The sequence below is a fragment of the Pipistrellus hanaki genome, assembly GCF_964339955.1.
Source record: "Pipistrellus hanaki genome assembly, chromosome: 3".
NCBI classification, from domain to species: domain Eukaryota; kingdom Metazoa; phylum Chordata; class Mammalia; order Chiroptera; family Vespertilionidae; genus Pipistrellus; species Pipistrellus hanaki.
In genome coordinates this window covers 156,303,220-156,320,650 of record NC_140505.1, presented here as the reverse complement: position 1 = coordinate 156,320,650, position 17,431 = coordinate 156,303,220, and the positions used below count along the sequence as shown (strand labels likewise).

General features: G+C 40.2%; 1 protein-coding gene across 1 annotated transcript; it reads right to left on the bottom strand.

Annotated features, from left to right (window-relative positions):
* Nucleotides 1–2,033: 2,033 nt before the first annotated feature.
* MANSC4 (MANSC domain containing 4) lies at nt 2,034–9,897 on the bottom strand (the record flags this gene model as incomplete). The annotated part of the gene is made up of 3 exons (XM_084876435.1): nt 8,930–9,897; nt 5,706–5,840; nt 2,034–2,683 (listed from the first exon to the last, which is right to left on the bottom strand). The coding sequence occupies exons 1-3, from the start codon at nt 9,156–9,158 to the stop codon at nt 2,034–2,036; spliced, it is 1,014 nt and encodes a 337-aa protein (XP_084732561.1). The 5' UTR covers nt 9,159–9,897.
* Between the last annotated feature and the right edge of the window lie 7,534 nt (nt 9,898–17,431).

Sequence of the window (17,431 nt, the reverse complement as noted above, 5' to 3'; positions counted from 1 at the left end):
TAGCTATTGTAAATTGTGCTGCTATGAACATAAGGGTGCATATATCCTTTCTGATTGGTGTTTCTGTTTTCTTGGGATACATTCCTAGGAGTGGGATTACTAGGTCAAATGGCAGTTCCATTTTTAATTTTTTGAGGAAATGCCATACCATTCTCCACAGTGCCTGCACCAGTCTGCATTCCCACCAGCAGTGCAAGAAGGTTCCTTTTTCTCCGCATCCTCTCCAGCACTTATTGATTTGTTGATGATAGTCATTCTGACAGGTTTGAGATGATACCTCATTATTGTTTTGATTTGCATCTCTTGGATGATTAGTGATTGAGCATGTTTTCATATGTCTCTCGGCCTTCTGTATGTCCTTTTTGAAAATTGTCTATTTAGGTCCTCTGTCTATTTTTTGATTGGATTATTTATCTTCCTTTTGTTGTATGAGTTCCCTGTAGATTTTGGAGATTAAACCCTTATCAGAGATAACCTTGGCAACTATGTTGTTTTGTTGATGGCTTCTTTAGCTTTTTATTTTGATGTAGTCCCATTTGTTTACTTTTTCCTTAGTTTCCATTGCCCTACGAGCAGTATCAGTAAAGATATTGCTATGACATGTGTCTGCTATTTTGCTGCCTATGGAGTCTTCTAATATTTTTATGATTTCCCATCTTACTTTAAGTCCTTTATTTGTTTTGAATTTATTTTTGTGTATGGTGTAGTTTCATTTTTTTTTTTTGTAAGTATCTGTCCAATTTTCCCAACACTATTTATTGAAGAGTCTGTCTTGACTCCATTGTATGTTCTTGCCTCTTTTACTAAATATTAATTGAGCATAATGACTTTGGTTGATCTCTGGGGAAGCTGTGAATTTTGATCCTTTCTGGACTTCATCCTATGAGCTTCTCCCTTGGCTGATTTTAATCTGTATATTTGCCCTGTAATAAACCACAACTGTGAGTATGACAGCTCTCATTGAGTTCTGTGAATTCTACTAAGTTATTGAACCTGAGGGTGGTTTGGGAACCCCTTCCCTAACCGGAATTTAGAGTTGGTGTCAGAAGTGAGGGTGGTCTTGTACAGGACTGTGACCTTTAACCTTTGCAGTTTGGCTAACTGACCTGAAGGCTCTTGGACTGAGGCTTGACCCTAAGATGGCAAACTCTTAGAGCTGTAAAATTAATACAAAGCTGCCTCCAAAGGTAACAGCTGAAATACCTAGTGTTATGCTTTGTATCTGAGTAAACTATACAATAAGGGATGTAAACTAGAATTCCCAAGCTTTATTCAACAGAAGTTAATGTAAAACTCAAAAGATCTCCATGCCATAATTATTGAAAGGCATGTTATCTTTAGAAAATGAAGATGGATTAGGATTGAGAAGAATGGAGCATAGAAAACTGTAAAAATCAGGAAGTGTTTACTCAAACCAATTTAAGATTTTAATGTGTAACAATAATTTGACCTTGATGGTAGACAAATAAGATATAACAGTATTTTTTCTCCCTCTATCCCATGTTTGTTAGGAAAATGGAGGCTTTTAGTCTAACAGTGATTTCAAGCATGAACTTTTTGGGAACAGATTTTCTGTTAAGTCCTGGCTACACTATTTACCAGCTGTGTGACTTTAGGCAAAATACTTAGTCCCTTTTCTCCTCAGTTTCCTCATCTGTGTACTGGGATAACATTAGTATAATGGTTAATAATAGTATACCCAACTTAGAATTATGAGGATTCAGGGAGTTAATACATGTATAGCTTTTAGAGCCAGATCTCTCACACAATGCTAAATAACTGCAGACGTCAGAATTTTAGAAAACTTACAAAGAATACACTATTCAAAAAAAAGTAAATCATAAAAAAGCAGTTCTGTTAATCAAGCATTAGCGTGGTTTTTGGTTGTTTTTTAGACATTGGTAGTGGAGGGCACATCCTATGCAATTACTTTTGAAACAAACTGCCCTTGACTTACAGAAAACTAAAAATGATACTCTTGAAATCTTATAATCTCTTACAACTTTTACTATTAGGAGTTCTCCCTCAGAATGTTACATTTTTTCCCTTTGCCTGGATCCTGACTTTCTCTGTCCTGGTTTATACTGGCTCTGCTTCTTTCGACAGCATCCTGATATCAGGATGACTATACAGCAGCAAAGAAAGAGGACAGAGATACAAAGGGTCACAGGAACCAGCCACGTCTTTGAAATCACAGATGTCCCATCCGGTGTCTTGTCTTCGTTCTCAGATGTGTGGTTCCTGCTGTTGTACCCTTTGGTTTTGTTCAGGAACTGCTTGCTGCTGTTGAGTCGGGATGGAATGGGCATATGAGAAAGTTTTGTGTCTATGGGCACAAAGAAAGGAGAGATAGTCTTGTTATCTGGATTGCTGATGAAATCAGCACTGCGTGACACCTTATTTATTTTTGTGGCAATGGAACCATTCAGGGACATGAATCTTGCCCAAGAATCTGTGGTTAATTCCTCGGAATACCTGGTACTGGTTGCGTTAACCAACTCTTGATGTGTGGTTAATGATGGAGCTTCTATTGATGGTAGCATTTGATTTATCATGGTGGTTTGTTGTTTATCTAAATTCGTAGCTTTTAGATTTCTTAGTTTGTCCCATCTATCAGATGAAGAACGGGTATTTAGATATGTGGGAGGTGGTTGTCCAAAAACCAGCAAATCTGGATCTATACCTGAAAGATAAATAAGGCATTATTCATTTTATTTTTATTTTAAAAGAAAGGACCATATTCCTGGCTGGTATGGCTTAGTGGTTGAGCTTCAACCCAGGAAGCAAGAGGTGACCAGTTTGATTCCCTATGAGGGCACATGCCCGGTTGCTGGCTCGATCATAGCAGGGGTGTGTGCAGGAGGCAGCTGATGGATGATATTCCTCTCGCATTGATGTTTCTATCTCTCTCCCTCTCCCTCCTCTTTCTGTAAAAATCAATAAAAACTTTTTTTTTTAAAGAAAGGACCATAAAATACAGTTTGGAGAAGTCTCAGGTTTTGCTGGTATGAGTTATTGAACTAAGATAATTGCTTACTTCTGAAAGGCTTAGAAACATACTGGCCATATTTGAATTTATCTTTACTTTCCAGAGCGTTTCCTGTTATAAACAGATATGGCTATATCATGGAGAGTACTTCCTGTCTGCCAGTGCTTTGGGGCAACAATGCTGAGTGTTAGTGCAAGAGCTACAAAAACAGTAACCATTTGAGAAATAGAGCACTTTTAAGAAACAAAGTAGGTCCTGACAACGACATAGCTCAGTGGTTGAGTATTGATCCATGAGCCAGGAGGTCACAGTTCAATTCCCAGGCAGGTCACATGCCTATTTGGGAGCTCCATCCCTAATAGGGGGCGTGCAGGAGGCAGCCCATCAATGATTCTCTCTTATCATTGATGTTTCTAACTCTCTCTCTGAAATCAATAAAAACATTTTTTTTTTTAAATAGGCCCTAAGCAGTGTAACTATATTCAAATCATGAGCAAAACCCTACATTTCATCCCTTTCCAGTGCCTGAGGGTCCTGATTTTTGTCTTCAGTATTTTCTCTTATTTTGTAAACTAACTCCTTTTCTTCTGACTTCAGACCAGTGTAAATATTGCTTTTACTTTAAAAGGGAAGAAAAAACTCTGAGCAACTTTCCAATAGTCCCTGATAGCAATCGCCCTCTCTGTACCCCTCTTGTCTCTTTTCCCCCTCTCCCTCCCCTTCCCCAAATATTCCTATATCCATTTCCTTCATTTCTGACTTTAGTTTTTGCCACCTTGCTTCTATCCTAATTATTCTGGCAAAATTATGCTTCTGAGGTTATCAGTAGTTTCTCGTGTCCTCATCACCTGTGTCTCATTGCTTTGGCTTCCCTCCTGTCCTTGATATTGCTGGCCACTCTTTTTAAAAAATCCTTCCATGACTTTCAGGAGAGTGCCTGCCTCTCATCCCCTCCCCCCCCCCCTCCCCCCAATTCTTTTGCTGATTCTTTTCTTTTTCCCAACTGGTGGTACAATTTTCATAACCTTTAGTTCTTGGTCTTGTGCTGTATTTTCTCTTCATCTCATACCCATTCCAGCGAGACTATTCTCATCAACTGTCACCACTGCAATGATAGTTGCAGTTTCCCACATGCCAGTTTCCTCTCTCTCCTGAGTTCTCACCTCATTTCTCCTGTGTCTACTGCATCTCTGCACGTTCCCAAAGCCAGCGTCATTTTGTCTGCCTCTGTCTGACACGGTAGCATCTCCATACTAGCATCACTCCTGGTGGAATCTGCCAGCCAAGTGATTCCTCTCTTCCTATATCGAAAAAGTAACTAATGCTCTCCAATTCCTCCTTCTCAACATGCTTGTCGCCATCCCTCCTCGTCATTGCACCTCCCATGACCTTGTCTGGATCCACAGCTTCCCTGACTGCATTGTCTAACCTGCATCCTGCATAGTTTTCCTAGGCTCAGAGCACCAGACACCTCTTTAATGATGGCATTTTATCACTAAGTACCTTTTCTAATCCTACTCTGCCCACCTCCCTTCCGTTACCTGGCCTACCCTACCTCCCCCTTATTGTCCGTCCAGCCCCAAATGTGCCCTGTGATAGCCCACCAGGGTTCTTACTCCCCATGGTGTGATGCAGAACTCCTTGTCCTGGCTCTTCCTTGAAGCTTCTCAATTACCTAGCTTGCTTTAGTCTCCCCTTCTTTTGAGCCTTTGTACTTATAAGACTTGTTGCACCAACTAGATTTTTAAAAATTTAATTTAATGGTGTGACATTCGTCAGCCTGATCATATACAACTAGATTTTAAAGGAGCTTGAAGGCAGATACATGCTGCAGTCTTCTGCAATGTCGAGCACAGCCTGCACATCAATAAATTACCTCCTTTGTATTTTGATGATAAAAACCTTTTCTTTTTTATGTTCATTAATTTGCACCTGAGATGGTTATATACATGGACAAAGGACCCTTAACATTTTTTTCCCTAAAATAAAATATACATTGTGACCAATGATATGTTAATATATGTAAGCCTTGGTGCACTCATTGCCCCTGACATCCGCCTTGGTAGAGCCCGTGAATGCAGTGTCAGCGGACCCCAGAACTGCCATTTAGCTTCTTTCATTTCTAGTGGTTCCCTCAGCCACGGCGGTAGAAATGCCTGCCTATGTTGGCTCCTGGTGAGGGCTCGTGTGATCAGTGAAATACGATGTTAACCTCTTGTTCAATCACTTGATTTGTTATCACCTGGGATAAACTCTTCATTGCTGAACTTGTCATTGCTGAACTTGTCAAACTAAAGGGAATTTTCTTTTTAGTTTTCAATCTGGGACGCTAAAAACCTGTCTTGAGTGTCCAGAGTTCACTGAAAAAATAATGATTTAGGGCCGAAGCCGGTTTGGCTCAGTGGATAGAGCGTCGGCCTACGGACTGAGAGGACCCAGGTTCGATTCCGGTCAAGGGCATGTATCTTGGTTGCAGTCTCATCCCCAGTGGGGGGTGTGCATGAGGCAGCTGGTCGATGTTTCTCTCTCATCGATGTTTCTAACTCTATCCCTCTCTCTTCCTCTCTGTAAAAAAATCAATAAAATATATATTTTTAAAAAATAATAATGATTTAGGGATTTCTTTGTGGCTGTTGCCAGCCAGTTTCTATGTTGCGTGCCTCTAGTAGGATATTACCAATATTCTTCAAAATACAAACAGAATATAGATCATTACCTTCCGTCACGTTATATAAAATGGCACTGGTTCCAGGCTCCAGTATGCAGCTTTCCAGCGTCGGGCAGTGGATATGGAGGCAGTTGACATTGTCGTGCATAGGATCGTGGTAGAAGACAGCCAAGTTACAGGCAACTGGAAGGGAACAGGCAAAGGACCTCTGCAATGGTCCTGGCTTCTGCCCCTTTGATGAGCTCTGAGAACATATTTCTCTCAAGAACATCGGATTCACATGTGAACTATAATAATCGTCCTTTTAAAAGAAAACACCTACTGATTTCTTCTAAGTCATCTTTCATATATTCCCTCACACACGGGATCACCTAGAACCCTTTCCCAATCCCATGAAAAATTCAATATATATGTATGTGTATATATATATATATATATATATATATATATATATATTCAGATTTCTAGGCGCAATAGCCCTCTCAGAATGCTAAAGTACTGGAGTTCACCAGAGAAAGAAATAGGAAAATGAAGTGACAACTACTGCATCAGAAGAGGAATAACAGAAAGGGCAAAGATAGTAATGACTACATTACTGGGAGGGGCCAGTGGCTGGAAGGCAGCTGACCTTGACCCTGACTGAAGATGTGCTCTGGCCCTATGGTGCAAAAGCACATCCAATGAACAGCACAATCTGTGTCCTTTGGGAGCAGAGAGAGAAGGATGTCAGCATTTGGATTTTAGCAAGTTCCCTTATGTTCAGAGGTAAATGGATGCCATGAGAAAATGCTGAGAAGGTACTGCTCCCCCCCCCCCCCCCCCCCATGAAGGTGCTGGAATTAGAAGCATCTCTTAGGAGTGCATTACTTGCTCATATTGTCTCCCCTTTTCTAAGTAAGATTACTCCTTAAAATATGATGGCATATGATGTTTTTGCTGGAAAACCTAAAGTCGTATTTGTTGAATGCAGATCTTCAGTCTGTCCTCCCTAACGTGCAACACGTATTGTATTTTCCCTGCTGCTGTGGATTGGAAACATTTGATGGGAAATATCCACTGGCCAAAAGGTATCATATTCTATAATAAAATAAGATTACAGAGCCACAGTGTACTATGACCAAACCTCAATGATGCCCAGAGCTGCTGTGGAATTGCTGTTGCTGAACCTGTACTCCTGCGTAAGGTTATCTGTGGGAGGTGCCTGCCCCCGTTACTTCTGGGACACCCATGTTTCTGCACTCTGTACCTTTCCATTAGGAGGAAGAATGGGACGAAAGTCAGTAATACAGCTCTAGCTGGTTTGGCTCTATGACTAGAGCGTCAACCTGTGGAGTGAAGGATCCAGGGTTCGATTCCAGTTAATGGCACATGCCCGGGGCTGTGGACTATCACCAGTAGGGAACATGCAAGAGGTAGCCAATCAGTGATTCTCTCTCAGCATCGATGTTTCTATCTCTCTGTCCTCCCTTCCTTTCTGAAGTCAATAAAAATATATTTTAAAATAAGTCATTAATACATTGCTAATGCATTATAGATTACAAACACATTCCCTAAGGCTGTGCTGTAAAGTCTAAAGGAAAGGAATAAAAAATATCCAACTTTAGACGTTAAATTTCTGATAGGAAAATGGATGCTGTAGGGAACAGTTTGTACATCTTCATGTACATTTGGGAGTCCCCTCTGGCAGGTTCGCTATTGCAGGATTGTGGTGTTTTTAAGTTCTGGTTTCCAGCTGGAAACTGGGAGATGTGTGTGTGCCCTTTCTTCTGGAGAAAGGCAGTCACAACTTGGGAGCCACAGGATGCTTCCTGGAACTCGACTGGATGCCTGTAGTGTCCTGAAGGTCCAGAGGCCACGGCTGCCCTCGTGTTCAGAGGTAAATTGATGCCAGGAGAAAATGCAGAGAAGGCACGCCCTCTCCCACAGCCTGTCAGTGACAGTGTCGGGAGTTAGAAGAATCTCTAAGGTGAAAATCTGGGTGCTAGCCAGTTTGGCTCAGTGGATAGAGCATTGGCCTGTGGACATAAAGGTCCTGGGTTTGATTCCGGTCAAGGGCACAAGCCTGGATTGTGGGCTTGATCCCCAGTAGGGGGTGCGCAGGAGGCAGGAGGCAGGAGGCAGCCAATCAGTTATTCTCTTCCATCATTGATGTTTCTACCTCTCCCTCTTCTTTCATCTCTGAAATAAGTAAATATATACATACATATATATCAAAGTGGCATAGGAGGGGATACCTATATTTAAAAAGAAAAAACTGGGTTGGCTATCTTTTCAAAATATTTCCCTTTAATAAATTAATTTCTCTCCTCTGTGCCTGATTAACTTCTGAGGACTTAGCCTGTGACAGCATCACATACTGCAGTCTTTTGACAGATTTTATTATTTTTTTATTTTTTGACAGTTAGTTTAGATTCTCCAAGTAACTCTAATTTGCATCCCCAAAATCTTACATGCATAATTGAATAGGAGGCATTGGCAATTAATAAGTCAGAATCAAATCACGGAAAGAAAGTGTGAAGCAGCCAAGAGAAATAATTTAAAATGGTGTGTTGCTTTGTTGCTTCTTTCTAAGTAGCTTTAACATCTTGGAAGAATGAAAAATAAATGAAAGAAGTCTTTAGAAAATTGTAACTTAAAATTCTGTAACAATGAAATATTTTCCTAAGTACAGTCTTGGGCATGTTCTGTGGATGATGTTAAACCCTAATGCTGGATTGCAGACAAAACATATCTGTTAGGATATTTTGAAAATTAATCTCTCTCTTCTTTCTTCCTTTTCTTTTTGTTTTTCTATTTGACATATATCTCCCTATTTGTTTCAAAATATGAATCCAATCTAAATTCCTGCTTAATACAGCCCACATTTGGTCAACACAAGCAAACACATTTAAAATTTTTGAACTGATACCAATATCACCAAAAGAATTTTGAAAAGGAAATTATTATAAATATTTGTGACATTAAATATAGGAATATTGTTAGTAGACACTTGGAGAAATATTTTCATTTAGCACTTTAGTGAAGGAAGAGGATTCTCTGTCACTTGTAGATGCCATAGCATTTGGGGTCATGGCTAGATTTGTAAAGCAAGCCTACACTGTCCCAAATGACAGTCTCCATGTATCTCCGTCCCCCCTCCTCTCCCTCATCTCCGGGCATCTTACCTAGCTGTTTTCAACTGCTCACTGGACCCTCTGCCCAGGACTCCTTACTTAGGTCTTCATTTTGGAAGTTTCCTCTTAATTTTGTTCAGGTATCTCATTGACACTTACCATCCTTCCTCAGACAGCAGCTCCTGCTGCATTTCTGGCCAGTGCTTTCAGAATAATACCTCAAGAACTGAGCGCCCATCTTCTGAGACTCTTCCAGGTCAACTAGGAGGCCCGGGTAGCGACGGATCCAGCAGTCCCTGTAAAAAATAGTGGGTGAGCAGAGGGCGTCTGAAGTCCACCCCATGCTTAGGAGCAAGATCAGGTCTGCTGCCACCACCGCCACATGCATTTCCCTGGTAAGGAGGTTCGGCAGGAAGTCTGACGTCCAGGCAGAAGCTGGAGCTGACCATCAGGGTTTAGGGCAGGTTCTGGACTTCGGGGCTGTTGCTAAGGAACAGCTTCCTTGGAACTCTTCTGGAGGGTCACGTTCGAGAAAAACGAGGCTGTTCTTTGACTGCATATTGATTTTTCTTTCGTTTCTTCCCAGTTGAATCCCAGGTGAACAGTTGATGTGCTGGTGTTAAATTCTGAACACTTTTCAGGCCATTTCAATACTTTGTCCTTTAGCCCCTTAAAGACGTGAGTTCTCTCCTCTCTTTTTCTCCTTTCTCTGAAAGTGAATCACCACAAACACCTTTTACTAAGTAAATATAAAGGCAAGTGGAAAGCCTAGCCAACTGTCTTTCTGAGGACAACAATAGTTTAGTCATTTGACGTCAGATAAAGGAGGGATCCATTTCACCAGAAACAAGACATCATTTTGTAAGGAACTTGTGTGACTACAGACTTCCCCCCTCCCCAATTATCTCTTATTTCCCTGGTATAAAATTTTTGTTTTCATTAAAAAAAAAAAAAAAAAAAAAAAAGGAAGAAAGAAACCTTGAAAGTACATGAAAGCTGAAAATAAAATTAAAGTTTTTAATTTTGCTGTGATTTTGAAACTAGGGCTTTTTTTTTTTTTTTTTTTTTTTTTTTTGCCAAGGCCAGACAAAAGCTTTCTTAAAGGAACACTACAAAGATTCTGCAAAATGAACGTCCTCATAATTTAGATAGGAGACAACACCCATTAAGGTGTATATTGTCCAATCAAAAATAAAAGTTGTAATTCACAATGAAGATTGTGAAGACTTTCATGTTGGGGGTTGTCCGATCTGCTTTCTGATATTCACGTTTGGAAGTTATAAAGTAGCCTTCTTGGTGAAGCTGATTCATAAAGACACAGTGTCTCCGATTGAAGCAGAGAGGTTGCAAAGAATGTGCATTAGGAAAATGGTAAAGTGTTTTTAAATGTATAAATATTAGTAAAATTACTTCCATGGCAATGCTAAACATTGAAAATATATTAAAGGTAGTGAAAATAGCCTCTTACTTTCATAAAGACTGTATGTTTTATGTCCCATGATATTCAAGATGACATTAGTTCAAAGCATAAAACTGTTGTTTTTTTTGTATCTATTTTACACAGAGCATCAGTGCTAATCTGCTTCGAGCATAAAGAACTACTCCTTTTTTATTCAAGTAAACTTTTCCTATCCTGGGATCTATATTTCTTCCCTACTTTTTTTGTACAATGACTCAATTCACTGACTTGACACAAAAATGTCAACATTCTTTGAACTTTCATCTCACCACCTGTTTCCTAATAATAGCCTATCACATCTTTAGAGTTTTAGAAACGTAAATATTAATAATTATTCAAAAGACTGAATAACTTTAAAAACAAAACATTTGCCCTAGCTGGTTTGGTTTAGTGGCTAGAGCATCAGCCTGCAGACAGAAGGGTCTCAGGTTCGATTCTGGTCAAGGGCACATTCCTCAGTTGCATGCTTGATCCCCAGCCCTGGCTGGGGCTCATGTGGGAGGTAACCAATTGATGTGTCTTTTTCACATCGATGTTTCTTTCTGTCTCTCCTCCTCCCTTTCACTCTTTCTAAAAAAACAATAGAAAAATATCCTAGGGTGAGGATGAACAACAACAACAACAAAAAAAAACATTTGCTTTCTTCCAAGCAATAATTACATTATGTATTAACTCCTAACCTTGCATAAGCCACATAAAATAGACTAAAAGTGACATATACTTTATTCTAATGAATTCATAGAAAGCAAGTTTCAGTAGCTTTCCTGCAGTGTAAACAATCTAACTGATCCATCTGTTCCACAAGGAGAGAGAAGACAAGCTCCCTAATGGCAAAGCAAGGAGCAGATGAACAAAAAAAGTACCCCTGTTTTTTTATGAGCGTGCATAATTCTGTTTAGTTCATGCTATTCTAATTAGTTCATGCCCTGGGAACATAAACCAGAAAGACTACTTTCTAACCTCGTAACCTCCACATCTTTCATCACATCAAATGTGGTTCCTTTTGTGTGATATAATTCCTTAACGTTCTCATGTTTCCTGCAGGGATAATGGAACAATCCACAATTGTTCAATCCTTTTGCTATCGAATGATGTTCAAGTGAAGGTCAAAGTTGCATTTTGGAAGGGGACAGTGAGGGTGGGGTGGGAAGAGGACATACGTAATACCTTCAGCAATAACTAATTTTTTTTTTTAATCTACAAATTCCAATGTAAAAGCATGCTTCATAATTTTGTAAACATTCTTTTGGTGATTGAATAAATATTGAGTTTTGGAATGAGTAACTTCTTAAAGCCAAGCATTTTGAAAAGGGGAGCTGGCGCATGGTCTGCAGGGCACAGGAGGGGTTACACAAGGGCACAGAGATGGGGCCCAGCCACGTCTAATCTGAAACGTGCCCGTGTGAGATGAGATTACAGAAACCAGAAAGCAGCTACAACTCTGAATAAAACATTGAAAAAGAGCTTTGAAATACCCAGGGTCTTTGCACTATTGCCATGCGTGATATATTGTACTTATTTCCAAGTGGGTACTCTTGAGAGAGATTCAAAAATTAGACTTCTGCCCTAAAAGCCACTCATCTTTTCCAAGCGCCTGGTTCAATAGCTCTGGTGTGGGAAGCAGAATTCTTATTTTTATAAGTATGTGCCCCAGGTGATTTCCTAAGATGTTTGAAAAGCACACTGATATAGGCGATTGAAATAAAAGGAAGTTTTGTCTTTGTGTAGATGTTCAACCTAGTTTCTATAGAGCCATTTTACTAGTAAGAACTGTGGTATACTTTAAATTGCTCCATATGCTTTAAGAAAGGAAAAGTTGACTTTGCTTGTTAAAACAAATTAAAAAGTTGTCCTAGCCCTAGCTGGTTTGGCTTAGTGGATAGATCATCGGCCTGTGGACCCAAGGGTCCTGGGTTCGATTCCTGTAAAGGGCATATACTTCAGTTGCAGTCTCCTCTCTGCCCAGGGCCCTGGTTGGAGCAAGTGCAGGAGGCAACCAATAGATGTGTTTCTGTCACATCGATATTTCTCTCTGTCGTTCCCTCTCTCTTCCACTCTCTCTAAAATACAATGGAAAAATATTCTCAAGTGAGGATAAAAAAAAGTTTTCTAGGAATATTGGAGGGACTGAAATATAAAGTTAATTTTTAAGTGGTAGTGAAGTAATAGCACAGGTTTACTAAATTCAAAAGACGTTTAAAAAACAGTCAATATCTCATCCTTATTTAAAAAGATGCTAATTGTATATTTACTAACCCTTTTCATTTCATCACTTGATAAAATTGATGCAAATTATTTTTTTTACTTTTATTTATTTATTTTTTTAAGTAAATCTTTATTGTTCAGATTATTACACTTGTTTCTCCTCCCCCCCGCCCCCATAACTCCCTTCCACCAGGTTCCTGCCACACCTTCTGCCCTTACCTCCCCCCCCTTCCCCCCCTCCCCCCCGCCAATGTTCTTATCCATAGGTTATAGGATTTTAATCCAGTCTCTTTCTGCACCCCCACACCCCTTTCCCCCTGATAATTATCAATCCACTCCCGTTCTTTGCCCCTGATTCTATTATATTCACCAGTTTATTCTGGTCTTCAGATTTTTATTTTTTTGCCAATGCAAAAACTAAACCACATACATGTTATTTTCAAAACTTGAATGTCAAGAGCAAAACTCTGGCTATTAAATAATAACAACAATACCAATGCAAAACAACAAAATGAGAAATCAGAATTATGGACATATTAATATTTTTAGCTACTAAATGAGTCTCTTTTATTGCTGGTGTAGATTTACTCAGAGTCCTTGGACTTGTTGTACAAGACTTTGCAGAAGACTGAAAGCTAACAGATGCTAGCATGAGCAGGAACATGATTAAATAAGTAGCTTCCACTTCAGTCTTTAATTTCTTCAAATGACTCCATGTCAATTCCTTGCGTAGCCTTCAGTTTTCTTCTCCTACTTTGCTGTCGTCTGGGCAACTCTCAGTCCTTTTGGGTGAAGGGACACAGGAGCTTCTCTGAGTCCATTGTGATGACGGACATAACACTCTGGTACCCGAATTGGCTGCATTGCTCCTTCTTTCCTTTGAACCCAGGGTTTGACCCCACAACATTCCGGGCCTGGCTGCTCCGGGTTTGGATGCTGCTCCGGGCCTGGCTGCTGCTGATGCAAATTATTTTAAAGAAATAGGGTCTGAGAAATATAAATATCATTAATTTTCTTAAAGTGTTTTGCTTTTATTAAATTGCTACATAATCATTTAAAATAACCAAACCATATAGAAAAATATAAAAAGAAATAAAAACTACTCAAGATCTTATAATCTTAACATTTTGAAAAATCCTTCTAGACATCTCTAAAAATACAGATGCATTTACACCATTTTGCATGAATGGATTCATACTGGTTTAGAACCTGAATTTTGTGTATGTGTTTTTTAATCCCCACATGGGATATGTTTTTACTGATTTTTAAAGAGGGAGAGAGAGAAAAACATTAATGTGAGAAAGAAGCATTCATTGGTTGCCTCCTGTATGCGCCCAACTCAGTATTGAACCCACAACCTAGATATCTTCTCTGACTGGGATTCGAACCCACAACCTTTTGGTATATGGCCAACTGAGCCACCCGGCCAGTGCTAGAACCTGTTTATTTGCTTTTTAAATACAGTATCAATTTATATTTTTCAGTGTCTCTAAAGGAAGATGTCTACATCAAAAGTTGTAATAGCTCTATGATATTTCATTCTCTGTATGTGTGAAAATTAGCTCTGCACCTCAGCTTCCTCAGCTCTGAAAGAGTATAAAAATAGTATTGTACTCTATGTAAAGCCCAACAGTGCCTGGCACTATTATATGTAACTAGAGAACCAGCACACGAAATCGCACCCCTCCCCCCCATGATGCTTGCTACCACTCACTGCTGGATATTCATTGCCACTCAGTGCCCGCCAGTGCTCAGCAGTCCCCAGTCCCACCCTGCTGCCACCCTCCCCAATTCGCCGTGGTTCCCCATTTGCCATGCTGTGATTGGGGAGGTACCAGGAGGTGGTCAATGCACCTCATGGCGTCTGGTCGAGTGGTCATTCCGGTCATTACTCTTATGGTCCTGGGCTTTTATTATACAGGATAACATTCAGTAAATGTTAGCAGCAATTAATTATTATACATTGTTTTTCAATTTCTTTTTCTTTTTCTTTTTTTTTTATTAAATTATTATCTGTGTACATATTTTAACATTGCCCCCCCCCATACATACCTCCCCTCCCCAGAGTTTTGTGTCCATTGGTTGTACTTATATGCATGTATACAAGTCCTTCGGTTGATCTCTTATCTCCCCCAGATCTCCCTACTCTCCCCGCTGTAATTTTACAGTCTGCTTATTGCTTTACTGTCTTTATATCTGACTTTTGGTTTGTCAGTTTATAATGTTCTTTAATATCCATAAATGAGTGAGGCCATGTGGTATTTCTCTTTCATTGACTGGCTTATTTCACTCAGCATGATGTTCTCTAGTTCTATCCAGGTTGCTGCAAATGAGGAGAATTCCTTCTTTTTTATGGCAGCATAGTATTCCATTGTGTAGATGTACCATAGTTTTTGGATCCAATCATCTGCTGACGGGCACCTAGGCTGTTTCCAGATTCTAGCTATTGTAGATTGTGCTGCTATGAACATAGGGGTGCATATATCCTTTCTGATTGGTGTTTCCAGTTTCTTGGGATATATTCCTAGGAGTGGGATTACTGGGTCAAATGGGAGTTGTTTTTCAATTTTTTTATTGCTAAAGCAAAATTAAGACAAACATCTTGCCGAAACCGGTTTGGCTCAGTGGATAGAGCATCAGCCTGTGTACTGAAAGGTCCCAGGTTTGATTCCGGTCAAGGGCATGTTCCTTGGTTGTGGGCACATCCCCAAGTAGGGGGTGTGCAAGAGGCAGCTGATCGATGACTCTCTCATGAATGTTTCTAACTCTCTATCCCTCTCTGTTCCTCTCTGTAAAAAATCAATAAAATATATTAAAAAAAGATAAACATCTTGTACTTACATTTCCCCCACTTCTAGGTTAAAAGGCATATTTTCCATAAATTCTTAAAGAACTAGCCTAACTGTTTGACCATTATTTTAGTCTCCTGTACAAAAGATGGTGATATAAAGGGCTCGAAGTGAATCATAGCTACCACAAAGGCCCGTCTTTGTTATTCAACGATCGGTCAATAACAGATCTATAAAATTATGCCTTCAGGTATATATAAGCAATACTTTTATGAAGCTTAGAAATAATATTTTACAACCTTTGTAAATAAGAGAGTTTATATTGGTCTTCTAGTTTAACAGAAAGCGTACTGTGTGCTTTTAAAAAGACTCAAATCTTTTAAGATGCTTCCAGTCCTAAATGATGTTATCCTGCCGGGGCCAAGAAGCTTACAGGATCAGTGCCCAGTGTTGTCAAACTAACACCCCAGATTCCCTGTCAGAGTTGATCTTGCTCTGATAATATTACCAGCGCACGATTTGCCTTTCTAAAGCACATCATTCTTTGACTGTGACTTTTTTTTTTTTGGTCTGTTTTTCAAAGGCAAGAAAATATCAGTCAGAGGCATATCTATGACGGCTGGGAAACAAAGGTGCCATTGGTGAAAGATTCTAAAGGGGCTGAAGAGAGACTAAGAGCCTGTTCTGGGCTGGTTACTGAACCTGGCATTGTCGCTGATGGAGGCACAAACACATCCCAGGTCCAAGTCTCTTTGATGCAGGGGGCACCTCCCGGCACAAGGTCCGCAGCTACAGGCCTGGTTCTGAGCATGACACTGTATCTTCCCAACGCGGTTGCTAAATTCATGGTCACTCACCCCCCCAAGAACCTTAGAATGTCTCCCCTGCACCCTCATTGAGGACAAGCAGGAAAGGTCCATGTGAGAATGACGTTTTATTAGGGATGACAAAGGCGAGGGGAAACAAGGTGAAAAGCTAGACGTTTTTTTCACGGAATCTCAGAGGCAAGTCATAAATCCATCTTTATTTCCTTTGCCTTTTCCAGGGAGGCCAGAATCTACTTGATTTTTTTTCTATGCCTTTAAAATTTTAGTTGCTTATTCATGGTGGATTTTAAAGAAAATAATGGGTGACATCACCTTACTGTGAAGCAGCTAAGTTACAAAGAGAGAGAAACACAGATGGAACCAAACAATGTGTGGAGAGAATTTCTTATTTTACAGATAGGACTTTTCTTCTCTGGTTTTTAACTTCCCCCATCCTAAGTTAAAGTGTTAATCAGCATTGGAGGTATCCTCTGATCGAAACAGGGGAACTGTACTTATTAAGAAGGCGTTATTTAACAACTTGTCATTCAGGAAGAATGCTGAAGCTTGTAATAATAAAAAAGATGTCCAAACACATAAAAAAGAAAAAAAAAAGAAAAGAAAAACACATATTCTCCCCAAATTACGGACTATTATGGTTGTTTCTCAAATCTTGGTGTGGGGAAGTTTTCAGGGGAGTTTTATAAGAGTGAACCACCCCTCCTCCCTCCCAATCCTGCCCCTCCCCAGGATTAATTCATATCTCATGGCAACGCGAGGTCCTTTGTATTATTCGGGGGTGAGCTTTCTATTCGCAATGTGAGGGAAGACGAGGAACAAGTGGTCCTACCTTAAGTAGTTAGTCCTGTGTGAGGGGAGCGGTGTGGGGGAGGGGACGAAAGGATAACCAGGTGGCAAGAAAAGACGCCTCTTTAGGCCAACAGGAGCAAAAGTGGCCGGGCTTTCTGCCCAAAGAGAACATTTCCTGATGGCTAGTCCAACAAGCCGAAATAGGGAAAGCAATGGCTTTCCTATATGTTAGAAAGTATTTTTAAAAGAAGGCACGAGGTCTAACTGTAGTTGAGCTGTACTTCTTTCTTTTAATAGCACAAATCGGATAACGGGCCGAAACCGGTTTGGCTCAGCGGTAGAGCGTTGGTCTGCGGACTGAAAGGTCCCAGGTTCGATTCCGGCCAAGGGCATGTATTATTACATTGGTTGCGGGCACATCGCCGGTGGGGGGTGTGCAAGAGGCAGCTGGTCGGTTTCTCTGTCATCGATGTTTCTAGCCTCTATATCTCTCCCTTCCTCTCTGTAAGAAAATCAATAAAATATATTAAAACACACACACACACACACACACACATCGGATAACGGGCCGCAGCCGCAGCCGCAGCAGCAG